The sequence below is a fragment of the Triticum aestivum genome, chromosome 7A (assembly GCF_018294505.1).
Source record: "Triticum aestivum cultivar Chinese Spring chromosome 7A, IWGSC CS RefSeq v2.1, whole genome shotgun sequence".
In the NCBI taxonomy this organism is placed as follows: domain Eukaryota; kingdom Viridiplantae; phylum Streptophyta; class Magnoliopsida; order Poales; family Poaceae; genus Triticum; species Triticum aestivum.
In genome coordinates, this window is record NC_057812.1 from 241964240 (window position 1) to 241986475 (window position 22236).

General features: G+C 40.9%; 1 protein-coding gene across 1 annotated transcript; it reads left to right on the forward strand.

Annotated features, from left to right (window-relative positions):
• The first annotated feature begins 327 nt into the window (after nucleotides 1-327).
• On the forward strand, nucleotides 328-5899 carry LOC123151447 (RNA-binding protein 208). The gene is made up of 12 exons (XM_044571158.1): nucleotides 328-731; nucleotides 1655-1716; nucleotides 2032-2134; nucleotides 3303-3379; nucleotides 3474-3535; nucleotides 3622-3709; nucleotides 3790-3865; nucleotides 4384-4414; nucleotides 4521-4643; nucleotides 4810-4901; nucleotides 5042-5215; nucleotides 5316-5899. Exons 1-12 carry the CDS (start codon nucleotides 570-572, stop codon nucleotides 5607-5609), a joined length of 1344 nt encoding a protein of 447 aa, XP_044427093.1. The 5' UTR covers nucleotides 328-569; the 3' UTR covers nucleotides 5610-5899.
• The last annotated feature ends 16337 nt before the right edge of the window (nucleotides 5900-22236 follow it).

A 22236-nucleotide genomic window follows, 5' to 3' on the forward strand; every position in this document is an offset into this window, starting at 1 on the left:
TCAGAAATGCTCATAGGGATAAAGTGTGCAGGTGTACGTTCATAGAGATGAGTGTATGCACGTGTATATGAACGCTTGCGTTGTACATTGTTAAAAAAAGCACTATCCGATCCGTTTCACAAAACAGACACAACAACCATTATCATATGATCATATCCCTGTTTATATTTGAAAAACCGACCCAAATCCTAGCAAGCACAGTTGGAGGCAGGATCACCGGGTCCACCTGTCACTGAGCCATGGGATTGGGGAGCCACACAGAAAACTCCACGTCATCTCCCCCGGATAGGCAAAATCCCCGTACTACCCCTCCACCCTCCCTAATCTCCATTGGAGTCCGACGAGGAGAAAACAGAGGGAGAAAAAAGAGGAGAGAGAGAGCGAGCGAGCGAGCGAGAGAAAATACGAGGAAAAATCTCACCTCCTCTTCCTCCGTTCCCCTGCTCGATCCGCCGCGAGAAATTCGCCACCAAATCTATTGATCTGTTGGATCCAATCCGCCGATCCGTCGATCGGTTCGCGCGGGCCCTCGGTCCCCCGGTGTTTCGATCTGGTCGGAGTCAGAGGAGATGAATGGCGCCGGCGCGAGCCAGCAGCAACAGCAGCAGCAGCAGAGGCTCCGGCAGCAGCAGCAGCAACAGCAGCAGGCTCTCCTGATGCAGCAGGCGCTGCAGCAGCAGCAGTATCAGTCCGGTGTCCTCGCCGCCGCCGCCGCCGCGGCCATGACTCAGGTCGCCCTCTATTTCCTCGGTTCCTGATCTATTTGTTTACTCGTGCATTCGGGCGCAGCAATGCACGCCGATCTGTCTGTGAGCGCGGAAGATTGTTGTTTGCTTGGTGGTGCGTTCCCCCCCTTTTCCCTGAAGTTGTTGGGGGTAGGTGTATGTTGTTCTTTAGCGACTTTTGGCTTGATAGCTGAAGTTTCTTCCGTGGAATGGAGCAGCTGCTATTTCCATCTGTGTTGCATTTGCATGGTGGCGCATGTCTTGTTGTGCTCCGGTTGGTTGGAACATTGCTCCATTGTTATTGGTATTCGAAGCACATTGGCTGGGTAGATGCGAGGCAATTACATTTACTTGTTTTTGTTTTCATATGCTCCTTGCCTCGTTATCTGTTCAGGATATGCTTCACATCGGTTATTTGTATGCACGTGTGATAGCTGTATTGCATGTCGATCTTGGTATGAACCTTGAAAATTGTTGTATGCTTTGAGTCATGATTTTTGCAACACAATGAACGCCATGTTTTAAATTAAAATTGCTTTCTGTGTCTCTTGTACTCTTAAGAGCAAGGGCTACTGCTGTCACCATCTGTACAAATCTTGTCAATTGCATTGGCCTATTCATGATACATTGATTGTTGCTCACGGGTTGTTAAATCGATGTGAGATCAATGGTGCATATGCACAGCACATAGGTCTAGCAGACAGTTGAAACATAGGGTGTGTGAGAGAGAGATGTTTGGATGTAACACAACATTTGAGTCATTATTATAATGGCATAAAACACGACTTTGGAGAACTGGGATTTTGTTCCTATTACATTGATTTTAATTTTATCATCTTTTATATGTTATTTATTTCTCTTTGCTCCTCAACTAGTTTCGGCATCAGCATGTATCTTCTTTTTATTTTTTTTATTTTTACATTTTGCAGATGGAGCCTGTTTCAAATGGCAATCTCCCACCTGGGTTTGATCCATCCACATGTCGCAGTGTGTGAGTGCTTTCGGTGTTCTTTCGTGTTTTCACCTCCATATGATTTTTAGCTTAGTTCTTTTCCCTTTAGTCATGCAAATCGTGGTTTAATTTTAAAATCAATGTGGAATTCTAAGATGAATTTTTCAAATGAATATCATAACAACCCATGGTAAAATTTAGATCAGCATAATTTACCATTGAATCTGTTGCTAATTTATTTTATTGTTTAGTTATTATTAAATCATCATTAAATATGGCTGCATGCTATCTATCTTGATTTTTTTATCGATTGTTTTCTGACTCTGATCTGATTTGTGATGTCGTGACAACTAGGTATGTAGGAAACGTACACCCTAATGTCACTGAGAGCCTTCTGATTGAAGTTTTCCAGGGCTCTGGTCCTGTGGAAAGATGCAAGCTCATCCGGAAAGAAAAGGTGCACTTCTACACCTGTAATGTGCAATTATACTAGCAAAATCACATGAAAATTCATTGCTTTAAAGGGATTTCGCCTTCCAATTACCTTGATGGATTTTGTTCATGCACCTCTTGTACTGAACCATAGGTTTGATAAAGAATTAGAGAACGCCGATGTCTTGACATCCCAACATTTTTAACGTTTTAGCCCATTGCTGCCCTGTACCCTACTTGCCGTGAACCAGGCCTGGGTGTTCGGTAGAAACCGAAAATTCGGTTAGTACCGTTTGATTTAATTTTTAATTCGGTTAATGAGAATGCTAACCAAAAATAGCTACCTGGAACATGAAACTGAAAATTCGGTTAACCGGGAATTTCGGTTCGGTTTTCAGTTTAACCGAATAATACTTCTCTTTGGATTTGTAACGTAGCGTTATCTCCCAGCCCTCTTATATAGCTGAGCTATCTACTCCCTTCCCACTTAGCCAGGCAAGGTGGGACTAAAAGAGAGGCTACGACCTGCCAGTTTGCCAGCATCGACTGCAGCGTTTCACGCTCAGCTAGCTCACAGAGAACTACACATTATTGGGCTTGGGCCTTGGACCCATTGGTCATGGGAGCGACTAGTGGTCACATGCGAACGAGTCAGCGACGTGTCCCAAAGCTTCGGTCGTTTGTTCAGGCTTTCTCGTGTATAGTTCGGTATTTCTCGGTTTTACCGATATGTATACTGAAGGCCGAACTTAATATGGTTAGTGAATGCAAAAACTGAATTTTCTTGCACCAAGGATAAAAAACGAAATTTCGATTTATTTGGTATAGGTATCGGTTCGGCGTTCGGTTTGTCGGTTTTTATGCCCAGCGCTACGGTGAACATGCTTATTCATCACTCCAACTCGAATTAATTGACACAACCTCTATACAATGTTGTATAGAGGCTGTGTAAATTAATCCGGATCGGAGGGAGTACAATTTATCCTTGTAGTGTGTGTAGGGAAATTTGCCTAGGCTTGTACATATAATTACTTTTCTGTGAATGCATCAAGACACAATGCCTTTGTATTTTCTTGAAAATATATACTGGTTCTTTTGGTATGCTACTGAACATGTTGCTAAATAGGCAAAAAGCCCACTGTTGTCAGTCAATTTTCATCTGTTTGACAAGGATTATCTCTTGTTCTCTGCAGTCTTCCTTTGGGTTTGTTGACTACTATGATCGGAGGTCAGCAGCTCTTGCAATAATGACCCTTCATGGGCGTCACATGTAAGTTCTGGTATATTTAACTAATTTCAGCAACAAAGATTCTGGAGTCCCGAATCAACTTCTAATGCTGTTCATTTTGAATTATTTCGCCCAGATACGGTCAAGCAATCAAGGTGAACTGGGCGTATGCAAGTACACAAAGGGAGGATACATCTGGTGAGATACTTTAAACCTTCTCGTGTCTTGTTTTCCTTTTCTAATTAACCTTTGTTTGGTTAACCGTGCCCATTGAATTATTCCAGGGCATTTCCATATTTTTGTTGGTGATTTAAGTTCTGAAGTGAATGATGCAACTCTTTATGCCTGTTTCTCAGCATATCCTTCTTGCTCGTAAGTTTTTAGTTCCCCTTTATTTCTACTACTGTTTCGCTGCAGCTTTTCAGTTGTTCATGCCTGCCATTTATGATCAGTGATGCTCGAGTCATGTGGGATAATAAAACTGGACGCTCCAGAGGTTATGGCTTTGTCTCCTTCCGTAATCAGCAGGCATGAACAACTAAGACCATTTCTCTTTTGCATTTTCCAGTAGTCTTACCATTTTGATCGCATGAGTCTAATACCCACCTTAATATCTACTACCTAATAGTCTGGTGTTTGAGCTATTTGATACTGATGGAGTATATTTCTTGTTTAGTTCTCATGTTTAGCAAACCATTTTTATATGTTACATTTTTTTCCTATTAATCAAATTATTTCTCTGGTATTGAAAATTTGAAATTTGCCTGTCTCCTTGCATCACCCAATCAAAATTCAAACTGTAGTACCAATTTTGCATTTAGTCTAAGATGAACATGATGTTTGATGACTGAATGAAGCTTCCTTTAGTAACAACTAAACTCTCCAGCATGTCAAAAAAAAAAAGTAAACTCACTAGAGCATATCTAACTTCTTTGAGAAATGGAGACTGGTATTTTGATCAGTCCTACACTTACAATTTCAAGCTAGACCCTAGTGTTTTACCTCTATCAGTGTGTCACCCAATACTATGTTGTTTCTTGGTGCAGGAAGCTGAAACTGCTATAACTGAAATGACTGGTATGCCAGTGTTGGAACTTACAGCTGATTACATTTTTCTTTCTATTTTCTACTGATATTTTGATATTCGACCCGTCTAAGTCTTGCAAACTAATGTTTGCAACAGGTAAATGGCTTGGCAGTAGACAAATAAGGTGCAACTGGGCAACAAAGACCAACGCAGAAGAGAAACAAGAAACGGACAATCATAATGCAGTTGTACTAACAAATGGTGGTTCCAGTAATGCAGGTCAGGTGTCTATAATGACAAGTATTTTTAGTTCAACGGTAGATTTGTTCTCATGTTAAGCTCAACGAATGTTATGAAAGGAATCACCTGGCCGTGTTTTGAATAATAATGATTTTAGCCAGTAAAATAGCTGCTGATTTTGCCTCTGTCCATCTCTCTTCTGTAGCAATGGAGGCAAATCAGGATACAGGAAGCAAAGAAAATCCAGAGAACAACCCTGATTTCACAACGGTTTACGTTGGCAACCTTGGACATGAGGTAAAACAGTAAAAACAAGTTTCTGCTAGCGCCGTTTCCTTCCCATGTCATTTATGGAGTTACTTCTCTGGTTTTTTCTTGTCAGCTGAAAATTTTAGGATAGGCTGACCTTTAATTTATCCTTTTCCTTAACTGGTCAGGTTAATCGGGATGAGCTTCACCGCCATTTCTACAACTTAGGGGTCGGGGCTATTGAGGAGGTTCGTGTTCAACAGGAAAAAGGGTTTGGATTTATAAGGTACAGTACCCATGGTGAAGCAGCGTTAGCTATTCAGATGGCCAATGGATTGGTTGTTCGCGGCAAACCAATCAAGGTAACCTCCAGAGCAATTATTTATTTTGCTTTTGTGCCCTCTTTATTCTTGACACAATTGTTCATGCAATTTCATCATCTGTTCCTGTGTTACCTTGTAGTGCTCATGGGGCAACAAACCAACCCCGCCCGGGACATCTTCTAAGCCGCTGCCGCCCCCGATTGCTTCATATCAACCCGTAGCAATGGCTGGTGTGCCGCAAGGCTTCACAGCAGCCGAACTTCTAGCCTATCAGAGGCAGCTTGCCTTGAGCCAGGCGGCGGCAGGGCAGATTGCTGGCCAGCACGGCCTCGCAGGCCAGGTATCCGCAGGGCTACTTGCTGCTGGCTCCCAGGCCCTGTACGACGGCTACCCGAACCAGACGTCGGCGCAGCAGCTCATGTACTACAACTAGTATATAGGGTTAAAAGGAGGAAGGCATTTGTAGCGCTCAGCTTGTTTGACGCAAGCCTGACCTGACCTTCCTTCCCGGTTCTCGTATTTTTCTATTTTCATGTACTATTGTCGTGAGAGCTTTTCATGTGCTTGTCGCGGGATTGTGTTTTTATTTTTCTTCTCATTGCTGTACTATTGACCAATTTTCTGGTCTGATTTCGTTGGGTAGCCCTCCTTAACAGAGTACCGGATGTATTTTAATGTGAATCTGCGGTTGATTAATGTAATGCTCTCTTGTTTGACCGATCCCCTGAGGACTGTCGTCGGGTCTTGGGGAGAAAGCTGGTTTTTATTTTATTTTATCATCTGTGGTTTGGTTGGATGTGTTATACAAACCCCAGGCCATTTGCAATGTCAGGTGCCAATGCCATCACTGAGTTTATTATCAGATGCTGAGCACATGAGCATAAATGGCAGCTGAGGACATGCCGGGCAATATTGCCAATTTGTCATCACAACTTGGTCTCTAGTAGTGCTACACAGCCACCTGTGAAATGAAATGTGGCTGAAGGATTGCAGTTTCAGAGTACAATGAGTAAAGGAAAGTTGGCAATACTAAGCTGATGATTGCCGTGGCAAACTACGTGATCCTCAAGCTTCTCGTGCACAGGACGTGAGACCCTTGAGCTCGGAGGAATGCTTGAGATGAATGTTCTGGGATTGGCTTCCCTCGAGCGCACGATAGCCAGACAGAGGTCTAGGTTGAGGTGGTTGAAGGAAGGTGACGCCAACACCAAACTCTTTCAATTGGTGGCGAATGGGAGGTGAGCGAAAAACTACATCTTCAAGGTCAGAAAGGACGATGGATCAAGCTTGATCGTGCACAGGACGTGAGATCCTTGAGCTCGGAGGAATGCTTAAGATGAATGTTCTGGGATTGGCTTCCCTCGAGCGCACGATAGCCAGACAAAGGTCTAGATTGAGATGGTTGAAGAAAGGTGACGCCAACACCAAACTCTTTCAATTGGCGGCGAATGGGAGGTGAGCGAAAAACTACATCTTCAAGGACGATGAGATTGCCACTGAGCATGATCGCATGGCTGAAATTTTCACCTCGGCCTATGAGGAGCTGTTGGGCACAGCCAACGCCAGGGAGGAGACAGTGGACTTGGAGTTCTTGAACATTCTGGGCTGTGATCTGCAGGGGTTGGATGGTATTTTCACCGAAGACGAGATATGGAACGCCGTCAAGGAGCTGCCACCTGATCGAGCCCCGGCGCCAGATGGATTCATTGGTGCTTTCTACTAGCGTGCTTGGCCCATTATCAAATAGGATGTCATTGTTGTCTTGATGAAGTTATACGTTGGTGACGGCCGGGGATTTGCCAAGCTTAACAAAGCCCATATTGTGTTGATCCCAAAGAAACCGGATGCTGAAGTAGTGGGGGATTTCCGGCCCATCAGCTTAACTCACGGTGCTGCGAAAATCTTCGCCAAGATGCTTGCTATCCGGGCCAGAAGGAGGATGAAGGAAGTAGTTGCTGCCAACAAGTCGGTGTTCATTCTTGACCGAAATCTGCATGACAACTTTCTGCTTGTTTGCCAAGTTGCGAGGAAGATTCATGGAAGGAAGGAAGCCGGCGTGTTCCTTAAGTTAGACATCTCCAAAGCTTTTGATACGCTTGAAGGAAATATGCCCTAGAGGCAATAATAAAGTTGTTATTTTATATTTTCTTATATCATGATAAATGTTTATTATTCATGCTAGAATTGTATTAACCGGAAACTTGATACATGTGTGGATACATAGACAAAACACTGTGTCCCTAGTAAGCCTCTACTAGACTAGCTCGTTAATCAAAGATGGTTAAGTTTCCTAACCGTAGACATGTGTTGTCATTTGATGAACACGATCACATCATTAGGAGAATGATGTGATGGACAAGACCTATCCATTAGCATAGCATATTGATTGTTCAGTTTTATTGCTATTGCTTTCTTCATGTCAAATACATATTCCTTCGACTATGAGATTATGCAACTCTCGGATACCGAAGGAATGCCCTGTGTGCTATCAAACGTCATAACGTAACTGGATGATTATAAAGATGTTCTACAGGTATCTTCGAAGGTGTTTGTTGAGTTGGCATAGATCGATATTAGGATTTGTCACTCCGAGTATCGGAGAGGTATCTCTGGGCCCTCTCGGTAATACACATCATAAGAAGCCTTCCAAGCAAAGTGACTAATGAGTTAGTTGCAGGATGATGTATTACGGAATAAGTAAAAAGACTTGCCCGTAACGAGATTGAAGTAGGTATGAAGATACCGACGATCAAATCTCGGGCAAGTAACATACCGATGGACAAAGGGAATTGCGTATGTTGTCATTACGGTTCAATTGATAAAGATCTTCGTAGAATATGTAGGACCAATATGAGCATCCAGGTTCCGTTATTGGTTATTGACCGGAGAGGTGTCTCGGTCATATCCACATAGTTCTCGAACCCGTAGGGTCCGCATGCTTAACATTCGTTGACGATATAGTATTATATGAGTTATGTGATTTGGTGATCGAATGTTGATGACCCACAAGTATAGGGGATCAATTGTAGCTCTTTTCGATAAGTAAGAGTGTCGAACCCAACAAGGAGCAGAAGCAAATGACAAGTGGTTTCCAGCAAGGTAATGTGTGCAAGTGCGGGAATTGTAAGTAGCAGAGTAGTTTGATAGCAAGATAATTTGTAACGAGCAAGTAACATAATAGTAGAAAAAGTGCAGCAAGGTAGCCCAATCCTTTTGAGGCAAAGGACAGGCCAAAACTGTTTCTTATGATAAGTAAAGCGTTCTTGAGGGTACACAGGATTTTCATCTAGTCACTTTCACCATGTTGGTTTGATTTGTGTTCCCTACTTTGATAATTTGATATGTGGGTGGACCGGTTCTTAGGTGCTGTTCTTACTTGAACAAACCTCCTACTTATGATTAACCCTCCCCCAAGTATCCGCAACTACGAGCAAAGTATTAAGAATAAATTCTAATCATAACATTAAACTTTTGGATTTAATCGGTCCCTTACGGAATAGCGCATAAACCGGGTTTAAGTTTCTGTCACTCTCGCTACCCATCATCTAATTGCTACTCCACAATGCATTCCCTTAGGCCCAAATATGGTGAAGTGTCATGTAGTCGACATTCACATGACACCAGTAAGGGAATCACAACATACATACTATCAAAATATCGAACACATATCAAGTTCACATGATTACTTGCAACATGATTTCTTCTGTGACCTCAAGAACAAAAGTAACTACTCACAAACGATAATCATGCTCAAGATCAGAGGGGTATTAAATAACATATTGGATCTGAACATATAATATTCCACCAAATAAACCATATAGTAATCAACTACAAGATGTAATCAACACTACTAGTCACCCACAAGCACCAATCTATAGTTCCGGTAACAAGATTGAACACAAGAGATGAACTAGGGTTTGAGATGAGCTGGTGCTGTTGAAGATGTTGGTGGAGATTGCCCTCCCAAGGTGGGAGAGTTGTTGGTGATGATGATGATGATGATTTCCCCTTCCGAGAGAGAAGTTCCCCCGGCGGAATCGCTCCGCCGGAGGGCAAAAGTGCTCCTGCCCAAGTTCCGCCTCAAAACGGCGGTGCTCCGTCCTGAAAGTCCTCTCCTTATTTTTTCTACGTAAATATGACTTATATACCAGAAGATGGGCACCGGAGGTGGGCCTGGGTGAGCACAACCCACCAGGGCGCGCCTGGGCTCCCTGGCGCGCCCAGGTGGGTTGTGCCCACCCGGTGGGCCCCCTCTGGTACTTATTTGCTCCAATATTCTTCATATATTCCATAAAAATTCCCCATGAAGTTTCAACTTGTTTGGAGTTGTGCAGAATAGGTAGCCTGACGTAGCTTTTCCAGGCCCAAATTTCCAGCTGCCGGAATTCTCCCTCTTTGTGTATACCTTGCATATTATGAGAGAAAAGGCATTAGAATTACTCCAAAAAGCATTATTATGGATAAAAATATCATAAATAACAGTAGGAAAACATGATGCAAAATGGACGTATCAACTCCCCCAAGCTTAGACCTCGCTTGTCCTCAAGCGAAAACCAAAATCGAAAACATGTCCACATGCTTAGAGAGAGAGAGAGAGGTGTCGATAAAAACAAAATACGGACATAGAAGCATCATGTTCATTATTATAACAACAACGAACTTAAACATAAGAATTTTATCATAGAACTCTTATCATAGACTTCTCATGAATAAGTGATAATTCATCACACTATTGAAGTATAAAGCAAAAACTCTCTTAGAAACCAACAAATTATGTTCTCAGTCAACTTTTGATAACCCACAAGTATAGGGGATCACAATAGATTTCGAGGGTAGAGTATTCAACCCAAATTTATAGATTCGACACAAGGGGAGCCAAAGAATATTTGAAGGTATTAGCAGCTGAGTTGTCAATTCAACCACACCTGGAGACTAATTATCTGCAGCAAAGTGATCAGTAGCAAAGTAGTATGATAGTTTTGATAATAGTAGAGTAGCAGCAGCAACGGTACCGGTAACAGTGATAGCAGTAATTTGGTAGCAAGTGTAACAGTGATGATAGCAGTAGTAACTTAGCGAGAACAATACAAGATAAATTCGTAGGCATTGGGTCGGTGACTTGTTGGATGATATTTATCATGAGACAGTTATAACCTAGCGCGATATGACACTAGCTCCAGTTCGTCAATATAATGTAGGCATGTATTCCGTAAATAGTCATACATGCTTATGGAAAGAACTTGCATGGCATCTTTTGTCCTACCCTCCGGTGGCAGCGGGGTCCATATTGGAAACTAAGGGATATTAAGGCCTGCTTTTAATAGAGAGTCGGAACAAAGCATTAACACATAGTGAATACATGAACTCCTCAAACTACGGTCATCACCGGGAGTGGTCCCGACTATTGTCACTCCGGGGTTGCCGGATCATAACACGTCGTAGGTGACTATAACTTGCAAGATCGGATCTAGAACATGGATATAATGGTGATAACATAAATGGTTCATATCTGAAATCATGGCACCCGAGCCCAAAGTGACAAGCATTAAGCATAGCAAAGTCATAGAAATAACAATCTAAGAACATAGTGGATACTAGGGATCAAGTCCTAACAAAACTAACTTGATTATATGATGAATCTCATCCAACTCCTTACCGACCAGTGAACCTACGAAGGAATTACTCACTCCCAGTGGGGAGCATCATGGAATTGGCGATGGAGAAGGGTTGGTGATGACAAAGAACGAAGACCCCCCTCTCCGGAGCCCCAAACGGACTCCAGATCTGGCCTCCCGATGAGGAACAGGAGACGACGGCGGCTCCGTCTCGTGGATAGCAATTATTCTTTCTCCCTGATTTTTTTCTGGAAAAATAGGATTTTATAGCGTCGGTTTCAGGGTATGCGGGGCCACCAGGTGGGGACAACCCACCTGGGTGCGCCAGGAGAGGGGGGCGCTCCCTGGTGGGTTGTGCCCACCCAGGTGCCCCTCTCCGGTAGGTCTTGGCTCCAGAAATTCTTATTTATTATATAAAAAATTATCGCAAAGTTTCGTTCCATTTCGAGAACTTTTATTTCTGCACAAAAACAACACCATGATAGTTCTGCTGAAAACAGCGTCAGTCCGGGGTTAGTTTCATTCAAATCATGCAAATTAGAGTCGAAAACAAGAGGAAAATCGTTAGAAAAAGTAGATATGTTGGAGACGTATCAACTCCCCCAAGCTTAAACTTTTGCTTGTCCTCAAGCAATTCAGTTGATAAACTGAAAATTAAAAAGAAAAACTTTTATGAACTCTTTTGCTCTTGTTTGCATGAATAAGCTTAAACATCACCCAGGTTTTTAGCCAACAGTATAACTAACCATGCCGATAATAACTCTTAAAGATTATATTAACTCATATCAATGACATAATCAGCCAGCGAGCAATAATAAGACATCTCAAACGGCAACACATTGTCAAAACAACCATGATATAATATGACAATAGTGGTATCTCGCTAGACCTTTCTAAGACCGCAAAATATAAATGCAGAGCACCTCCAAAAATCAAGCAGCGACTAAACATTGTAATTCATGGTAGAAAAGATTGAGTCATGATGCACCCAATATTAGCTACACACAATGCATAAATCATGATAACCGTGCTCTTCTCAGTTTCTGGCACTTGTTTTAGAAGGTGATGACACAACATAAAAGTAAATAGATAGTCCCTTCATAGAGGGAAGCAATGATTTGCAGAGGTGCCAGAGCTCAATTTTTAAAACAGAGATAAATTATATTCTGAGGCGTGCACCCTTCTCATTTACTTCACGGCCATCAGTTATCAATATCTCCCATGCTAAACAGGCTAGTGGCGGTTCCCAAGCGATAAAAGTAAAGGTTTTGACTCCATTGGGAGTTTTTGTTTGATTATTCAAGCGATTAACTCTTTTTGTATTTTGTAGTTTGGGACTGGGCATCCCTAATACCGCCATTTTCTCGTGCGATGGCGAGTGAATAAACACTCGACCTGAGAATAACCCGCTTAGCATGGAAGGTACCGACTACCTCCTGTCGTTCCATGAACGATCCAGACACACAAAACATATATTTTTAGAAGATTTTAGAGGTGGCACATGCAAATTTAATTAGGACGATAGGGTAATACCGTATATAGGTAGGTATGGTGGACCCATCTAGAATAACTTTAGGTTCAAGGTTTTTGATGTACAAGCAGAGTTCCCACTCAGTACAGGCGAAGGCTAGCAATTAGATTGAGAAGCGGCCAGCTAGAGAGCAACAACGATCATGAACATGCATTATGCATAAGCAACATTGGACACTAGCATGAGTAGGATATGAACACCATGAACATAAATATCATAGAGGCTATGTTGGTTTTGATTCAACTACATGCATGAACATGTGCCAAGTCAAGCCACTCAAGCATTCAGAGGAGGATACCATATCATCATACTACATCACAATCATTTTAACGCAATGTTGATATCCAAGATAAATCATTATCCACTCCCAGCTACTTATGCATGGCATGAGGAACTATAATATCTAATTGTCATTGCAAACATGTTTAATCATAATGGGCCGAATCATGCATACTATGTTAAACATATTTACACAAACAGAACAAGTCGAGTTCATACCAGTTTCTCTCTGCCACGACCAGTTCATCGAATGTCGTCATTATTGCCTTTCACTTGCACGACCGAATGATGTGAAAATAATAATAGTGCAAGAGTGCTATGGACTAAGCTGGAGTCTGCAAACATTTTATTCAACAGGAGAAGACAAGGTAAAATGTGCTTTTTATCAGTTCAACAATTATTCATATGAGAGCCACTCAACATTTTCATCATGGTCTTCTCCTTATTACAACTCAAATAAAAAGAAAATAAATTCAGAGAAACACATTGAAATATTTTTGGAGTTTTTGGTTTTCTTGAACAAGCAAATAAAAGGGAAAAGCAAAAACGAGAAAAACTATCTACATGGGAAAGCTCCCAACAAGCAAAAAGAAGAAGGAAATCTTTTTGGGTTTTCTTTTTAATATTACAGCTAAGCATGCATCGAAAGTAAATTAACTACAACTTTTTTTTTGTTTTTTCTAAAGTTTTTCAAACACACAAGAAGAAAGCAAGGAAAATAAATCTAAGCATGGATGATACAATGAAAAAATGTGAACACCAACAAATGGAATGAAATGGACATGAATGTAACGTCGGTGAGAACACATACTCCCCCAAGCTTAGGCTTTTGGCCTAACTTGGTAGTCGATCATAAGCCAGGATGGTAGTTGGGGTACTGAGGAGCGGGCATCCACTGATCCCATTGCTGAGGCTCCTCCACTGCCTCTGCAGCAGCCTGAGCGTTCCGGTAGGCGATGATGTCTGCAGGCATAATCCTATATCCGCCCTGGCAATAGGATCAAACAAAGTAGGAGCAGACAGTGGAAGAATATCACAAGTTTTAATGCTAAAAACCAGGTTATAAGGAATAGGAATGCAAGGAGATTTATTATCAGTAAAATGGTGGTGATCCATGGCAGCACGATCTAGGTAAACCTTGGTCAGAGGGTAATCATGAGGGCGTATCTCAACCTCGAAGTGAGCCGCCAAACGAGTAGCATACATCCCACCATGAATTTTACCCTTGGATTTATTAATGTGGAGGCAACGAGCCACAATAGCTCCCAAGCTATAAGTGTTGTCGCCCTCTAATGCAATACGCAAAACATCAAGGTCTGTTGAGTTGAGCGCACCCACCTTCTCCCTAGCAAGCAAGCATTTTGCAATGAAAAGAGCAAAGTAATGATCTGTAGGAAAATGCAAGCTAGCGGCAGTGATAGCCAACACCCCTCTCTCATCTCCCACTGTCAAAGTGTGATAAAAAAGTCTCAAACTCCGCCGGCCTAGATTCGGCTAAGCTCCCATTGGAAGGGATCATGCATATGTCACAAAATCTAGTAAGTGGTATCTCATGGTTTTTAGCATATAAATCAAAACTCACTTCAGGAGGATTATTCCTAGGAAGGAAAGTAAAACTTTGAACAAAGATGTTTGTGAGGATTTGGTGCTGTTCACACTCATCTGCGATGAAGTCGGTGAGGCTGGCATTAGCAGCATATTGTGCGAACTCCTAAAGGATTCCAGCCTCTTCCAGGAACGGGGTGTGCGGCCATTCACACGGCCGTACTTCCACCAGCCTCCGAGGATGAAGATCACTATTGGATCACTCCCCAATAACACCCTTGGAGTTCTTCTTAGAGCCAAACTTCCTAAAGATATTCATGGTTTTCCTATGAACAAAATTCTGAAATTTATTAGCCCACAAAATTTTCTCAACAAAACTTCACAAAAATGATACCAACTACTCATATGGATACATAGAGGCCATATCAAGCATTCAAACCACTTAGAACACTAAGAATTCAACATGCAAGCTCATCTACAACAACACCAAGAGTAGCTAATTATTCAAAATATAAACCACTAAAACAAAAACTAATTAGACAAACGGTGGAGTCACATACCAAGCAACAATCCCCCGAAACAGTTTCGGAAACAGAGCTTCGAGCAAAGAGATTGAAATTCGTGGGTTTGAGAGCAAGACCACGGCAGAGAGAGCAATGGATATTTTTTCAGGGCATTATAAGAACTTTTATTTTTGGGTCATTTTTTATTACACAGGAAATTCAGAAAACAGACAAAACATGGCATTTTATTTTATTTAACTAAGAAAAATAGAAACAAAAAGTAGGGACAGAAGGTAGTGCTTACTAAATTCATCAACTTCATACCGCTCAAAAATGATCCATTAATAAGGTTGATCAAGTATTATTAAAACCACTTTTGATTAGCATGAAACCAAAGAACTTTCGTAAATCACTAAGTTACCTCAATGGGGATATGAATGTCCCCAACAATAAGCATTTCATATTTCTTTTTGATAGTAGGTGGAGGTATTTGAAAACTTCCAATAGTGATTGTCGGAGATTTTTTAATAACATTAATACCATTCACTTGGAATTGTTTCTTCGAAAAGTGCACCGTATGCTCATTACCATTGATATGAAAAGTGACCTTGCTTTTATTGCAATCAATAACAGCCCCTGCAGTATTCAAGAAGGGTCTAGGATAATCGACATGTTGTCATCCTCGGGCATCTCAAGTATAACAAAGTCGGTTAAATTGTAACATTAGCAACAACAACGGGCACATCCTCACAGATACCAATAGGTATGGCAGTTGATTTATCAACCATTTGCAAAGATATTTTAGTAGGTGTAAGTTTATTCAAATCAAGTCTTTTATATAAAGAGAAAGGCATTACACTAACACCAGCTCCTAAATCACACAAAGCAGTTTTCACATAATTCTTTTTGATGGAGCAAGGTATAGTTGGTATTCCCGGATTTCCAAGTTTTTTAGGTACTCCATCCTTAAAAGTATAATTAGTAAGCATAGTGGAGATTTCAGCTTCCGGTATTTTTCTCTTATTAGTGATGATGTCTTTCATATACTTTGCATAAGGAGGCATTTTCAAGATATCAATCAAGCGAGTACGCAAAAAGACTGGCCTCAGCATTTCAGCAAAGCGTTCAAATTCTTCATCATCATTCCTTTTAGTTGACTTAGGTGGAAAAGGCATAGGTTTTTGAACCCACAGTTCTCTTTCTTTACCGTGTTTTCTAGCAATGAAGTCTCTTTTATCATACCTTTTATTCTTAGGTTATGGGTTATCAAGATCAACTGGTGGTTCTATCTCAACATCATTGTCTGGTTCTTTACTATTTGGTTGAGTATTTCCATGAACATCAGCATTTTGTTTTTCATTATCACTAGGTGGGTGTTCATTACCAGACGGAGTTTCAGCATCAGAGATAGAAACTTCATTATCATTGCTAGGAGGTTTCTCTATTTCAGGTTCACTAGGAGCATGTGAAGTCCTATCATTTTTCTTTTTATTTTTCTTTCTAGAAGGAGTAGGTGCACTAGTGTTAGCTCTTTGTGAATCTTGTTCAATTGTTTTTGGGTGTCCCTCAGGATAGTGGTTCCTGAGTCATTTTACCTCCTCTAGTTGCAACTCTAACAACAAAGTCATGCATATTATTATTCATCTCATCTAGCAACTCTCTTTGAGATTTAGCAACTTGTTCTAACTGAGTTTGAACCATAGAAGCATGCTTTCCAACACCTCTAGCATCATTTGATATTCTAAATAACAAGTCACTCAAGCGAGCAATCATATCATAATTGTATTTCAATTGTTTCATAACATGTGCATTGAAGTGATCTTGTTTTCTAATATAGTTTTCAAACTCATAAAGGCATTGACTAGGATGCATATTGTGAGGATTGTCATTATCAATGAATATCATAAGAGAATTTACCTCTACCACCTTAGGAGGTGGTGGTGTATTAAGCCCATGTTTTTCTTCAATGGGAGGTAAATTTTTAACATCCTCAACTTTCATACCTTTTCCTTCATAGATTTCTTTGCCTCTTGCATATCTTCAGGACTGAGATATAATATACCCCTCTTCTTCGGAGTGGGTTTAGCCGGTGGTTCAGGAAGATTCCAATCATCATAATTTTTCAATATGTTATTCAATAATTCTTCAGCTTGCCCAATAGTTCGTTCCCTGAAAACACAACCAACACAACTATCTAGGAAATCCCTAGAAGCATCGGTTAGTCCATTATAGAAGATATCAAGCATTTCATTTTTCTTAAGAGGATGATCAGGCAAAGCATTAAGTAATTGGCAAAGCCTCCCCCAAGCTTATGGGAGACTCACTTCTTTAATTTGCACAAAGTTAAATATTTCCTGTAAGGTAGCTTGTTTCTTATGAGCAGGAAAATATTTTTCAGAGAAGTAATATATCATATCCCAGGGACTACGCACACAACGAGGAGCAAGAGTATTGTACCAAGATTTAGCATCACTCTTTAATGGTAAAGGAAGTGATTTGAGAATAAAGTAATAGTGAGTTTTCTCATCATGAGTAAAAAGGGTGGCTATGTCATTCAACTTAGTGAGATGTACCACAATAGTTTCAGTTTCATAACCATGGAAAGGATCAGATTCAACCAAAGTAATCAACTCTGGGTCGACAGAGAATTCATAATCCTTATCATTAATAAATATAGGTGAAGTAGCAAACTCAGGATCACATTTCATTCTAGCATTCAGAGATTTTTCTTTATACTTGCATAATAATTTCTCTAGATCATCTCTATCTTTGCAGGCAAGAATATCTCTAGTTGTCTCCTCACTCATAACATAACCTTCCGATACCTTAGGCAATTCATATCTAGGAGGGCTATTTCTAGCAGGTGTTTCAGGAGTTTCAGTTTCAAGCTCATCATCAGATTCAACAACATCATGTTGTATTACTCTAGCAATTTGTTTATCAAGAAAGTTACCAAGTGGCACATCATCATTAAGAAAGGTACTAGCATCATCATAAGCATTATCCATAGCAGAGGTAGCATCATCAATAATTTGTGACATATCAGAATTAATAGCATGTGGTGGTGTTGCAAGTTTACTTATAACAGAAGGTGAATCTAAAGCAGAACTGGATGGCAGTTCCTTACCTCCCCTCGTAATTAAGGGAAATATCTTGGTCTTAGCATCCTTCAGATTCTTCATAGTGATAATATGATAATAATCCCAAGTGACTCAACAAATATAGCTATTCTTCCCGGCAACGGCGCTAGAAAAAGGTCTTGCTAACCCACAAGTATAGGGGATCGCAACAGTTTTCGAGGGTAGAGTATTCAACCCAAATTTATAGATTTGACACAAGGGGAGCCAAAGAATATTCGAGGGTATTAGTAGCTGAGTTGTCAATTCAACCACACCTGGAGATTAATTATCTGCAGCAAAGTGATCAGTAGCAAAGTAGTATGATAGTTTTGATAATAGTAGCAGCAGCAACGGTAACGGTAACAGTGATAGCAGTAATTTGGTAGCAAGTGTAACAGTGATGATAGCAGTAGTAACTTAGCGAGAACAATATAAGATAAATTCATAGGCACTGGATCGGTGACTTGTTGGATGATATTCATCATGAGACAGTTATAATCTAGGGCGATACGACACTAGCTCCAGTTCGTCAATATAATGTAGGCATGTATTCCGTAAATAGTCATACGTGCTTATGGAAAGAACTTGCATGACATATTTTGTCCTACCCTCCCATGGCAGCGGGGTCCATATTGGAAACTAAGGGATATTAAGGCCTCCTTTTAATAGAGAGTCGGAACAAAGCATTAACACATAGTGAATACATGAACTCCTCAAACTACGGTCATCACCGGGAGTGGTCCCGACTATTGTCACTTCGGGGTTGCCGGATCATAAAACGTAGTAGGTGACTATAACTTGCAAGATCGGATCTAGAACATGGATATAATGGTGATAACATAAACAGTTTAGATCTGAAATCATGGCACCCGGGCCCAAAGTGACAAGCATTAAGCATAGCAAAGGCATAGCAACATCAATCTAAGAACATAGTGGATACTAGGGAATAAGCCCTAACAAAACTAACTCGATTACATGATGAATCTCATCCAACTCCTCACCAACCAGGGAGCCTACGAAGGAATTACTCACTCCCGGTGGGGAGCATCATGGAATGGGCGATGGAGAAGGGTTGGTGATGACGAAGAACTAAGACCCCCCTCTCCGGAGCACCAAACGGACTCCAGATCTACCCTCCCGATGAAGAACAGGAGGTGACGGCAGCTCCGTCTCGTGGATCGCGATAATTCTTTCTCCCTGATTTTTCTGGAAATCTAGGATTTTATAGCGCCGGTTTCAGGGTCTACGGGGCCACCAGGTGGGGACAACCCACCTGGCGCGCTAGGAGAGGGGGCGCGCCATGGTGGGTTGTGCCCACCCAGGTGCCCCTCTCTGGTAGGTCTTGGCTCCAGAAATTCTTATTTATTATATAAAAATTCCTCGCAAAGTTTCGTTCATTCCGAGAACTTTTATTTCTGCACAAAAACAACACCATGATAGTTCTGCTGAAAACATCGTCAGTCCGGGGTTAGTTTCATTCAAATCATGCAAATTAGAGTCCAAAACAAGAGGAAAAGTGTTAGGAAAAGTAGATACGTTGGAGACGTATCAACTTTGCAACTACAATTCATCATCTTTTCAGGAAGGGTCATGTGTCGGAGCCTTTAGGCAAGTCCAGATACTCAACCATCATATAGTCTTCCATGATTGCTAACACTCACCGCGTACACATGAGCAAAACGTTTCATCCGGACACATAGAAAGATAGGGGCTTGTAGTTTCGCCTCCCAACGTATTCACCTCAAGGGTGATGTCAACAATAATAACTCATGCTATCTATATTCAACTGGACATATGTGCCTAGATCTTTCCTCACCACATGATGCTTGCCAAAGGAGAAAATAAAAAGGAATAGAGAGAACTTTGACTCTTTGCATAAGAGTAAATAAATAAAAGTAAAAGATAGGCCCTTCGCAGAGGGAAGCAGAGGTTGCCATGCACTTATATGTTTGTATGCTCAACCCCTTAATGCAAAAGAACAACACGTTGCATTGCCCCTTTTGATAGCGACCTTTATTATGCAGTCTGTCGCTTTTATTCTTCACCATCACAAGTTCGTGCAACGCTCCATTTTCTCTTACACGAAATGATCTCACACTTTTAGAAGCAATTTTCATTGCCTTTTTGCACCGATGACAACTTACTTGAGGGATCTTGCTCAATCCCTAGGTAGGTATGGTGGAATCTTGAAAATAAGATTTGGGTTTAAGGGTTTTTGGATGCACAAGTAGTATCTCTACTTAGTGCGGAATTTTTGGCTAGCAAAGGTAGGGGGCAAGCACCACATGTTAAAGGATCTATGACAATATGACTTCTATGTGAATATAAACAAACATGAATCATTAGGTTGTCTTCCTTGTCCAACGTCAACAATTTTGGCATATAATATTTTGATGAGGGCTCACAATCACAAAAGATTTCTAGGATAGTATATTTATATGCGAATCTTATATTCCCTTATTAATTCTTTCATGAGTTGCATCATTGACTAATGCTATATTTATCAATCTCTAATAAATTTTCTACTTATACTTTTCCTTATGTGGTGTCATCACCTACCATAAGATTAGCATATGATCTTTTTCATTTATTTCCTTTCTTTTTATTGCAACATGAAAATAAATAAAGCAAAAACTCAAACTAAACTTTATTATATATCTCGCACACGATTACAAGGATAGATCACTAAGCAAACTCTCAAAAAGAAAGGATCGAACTAAACTTTTATTCATCTAAAGCAAAATATTGAACTAAAATAAGTAAAGGAAAAAGATAGTGGGGATGATACGATACCGGGGCACCTCCCCCAAGCTTGGTGGAAGCCAAGGGGAGTGCCCATACCCGTTACTCAATTCTCTTTTGGTGATGAAGAAGAAGGTGGTGGTGTAGTATTCTCCAACATAACCATGAGTAGATCTTTCAAACCTTGGATCTCCCGAAGGGCTTGATTAAGTAACTCACTGTTTGTATTCACTTCAGCCATTATGTGCTTATTTTCTAGGCCCTAGAGATTTGTTCATGCACTGTTTTCTCTCAGGCGAGATATGTCCCAATTGGATGGTATGTGCCTACAAGGAGTATTCTCGAACCCATAGTTATGAATCTAATTGCAAAAATCGTTATGATGCAACCTGTGTAAAGGCCTTCTTGGTGGGGTTTCTTCTTGCACTTCGAGGCTCTCTTGATTATTTGACTTCATCATAGCTTGATGAGGATTCAGATGATTGGAGATGCTGGCCAATGTCCCTCTCTCGGAAGCCAGAGAGTGAACCCCAAAAGGATTTTCCTCTTCTTCCTCCATAGCAACTTCTTCAGCTTCCTCTCCGCCTAGATCCTCCTGAAACATCCCTGCGTCTCCTTCTCCATTGTTGTAGGGCAAGGAAGACATGATGCCTGACTCAATAGATCTGACCAAAAACAACAAGAAAAGAGAACAGAGGATTTCTCCGTGATACGGTGGTCAACAGGTTCGGGGGGTATATAAAGATTTTTTTATCTTGGGAAACAAGAAAGTTGTAGAAAAACGGAGTCCAGAAGGTAGCCCAGGTGGGCACAACCCACCTAGGCGCGCCTGGCCTGGTGTCTTGTGCCCACCAGGGTATGCTTCCTGGAAGTTTCTTATTCTCCTATTTTTCTAAATATTCCAAAACCGACAAAAAATATTTTTGTGGATTTTTCGGAGTCCGTTTACTTACCATATCACATACCTCCTTATTTTCACGATTCTGGAGTGTTCCGGAAGGACTCTTTTATGTGTTCTTCCGGTGTCATAGTTTGGATAATATTACTTTCAACATTAATGGGCGTACCTGAGATATAATGTTTTATTCGTTGCCCGTTAACAACCTTCGGGTTAGTACCTTCGGCATCATTTATTTTTATGGATCCAGAAAGATAAACCTCCTCGATGACATAGGGGCCTTCCCATTTTGAGAGGAGTTTTCCTGCAAAGAATCTGAAACGAGAGTTGTACAAAAGAACATATTATCCTACTTTAAACTCATGCTTTTGGATTCTTTTATCATGCCATCTTTTTACTTTTTCTTCAAACAACTTGGCATTTTCATAAGCTTGGGTTCTCCATTCATCTAATGAGCTAATATCAAATAACCTCTTTTCACCGGCAAGTTTGAAATCATAGTTGAGTTCTTTGATTGCCCAATATACCTTATGTTCTAACTCAAGAGGCAAATGACAAGCTTTTCCATAAACCATTTTATAAGGAGACATACCCATAGGATTTTTATATGCTGTACTATAAGACCAAATTGCATCACCTAATTTCTTAGACCAATTCTTCCTGGACCTATTGACAGTCTTTTACAAGATTAATTTTATTTCTCTATTGCTAAGTTCAACTTGACCACTAGACTGAGGATGATAAGGTGATGCAATTCTATGGTTAACATCATACTTGGCAAGCATTTTATGGAAAGCACCATGAATAAAGTGTGAACCACCATCAGTC

Excerpts from the sequence above, each read along its gene's own strand:
- LOC123151447 (XM_044571158.1), top strand. The coding sequence starts at position 570 with ATGAATGGCGCCGGCGCGAGCCAGCAGCAACAGCAGCAGCAGCAGAGG. Across the intron at positions 1,717-2,031 it reads CCATCCACATGTCGCAGTGT|GTATGTAGGAAACGTACACC; the intron begins GTGAGTGCTTTC and ends CGTGACAACTAG. Across the intron at positions 3,380-3,473 it reads ACCCTTCATGGGCGTCACAT|ATACGGTCAAGCAATCAAGG; the intron begins GTAAGTTCTGGT and ends TATTTCGCCCAG.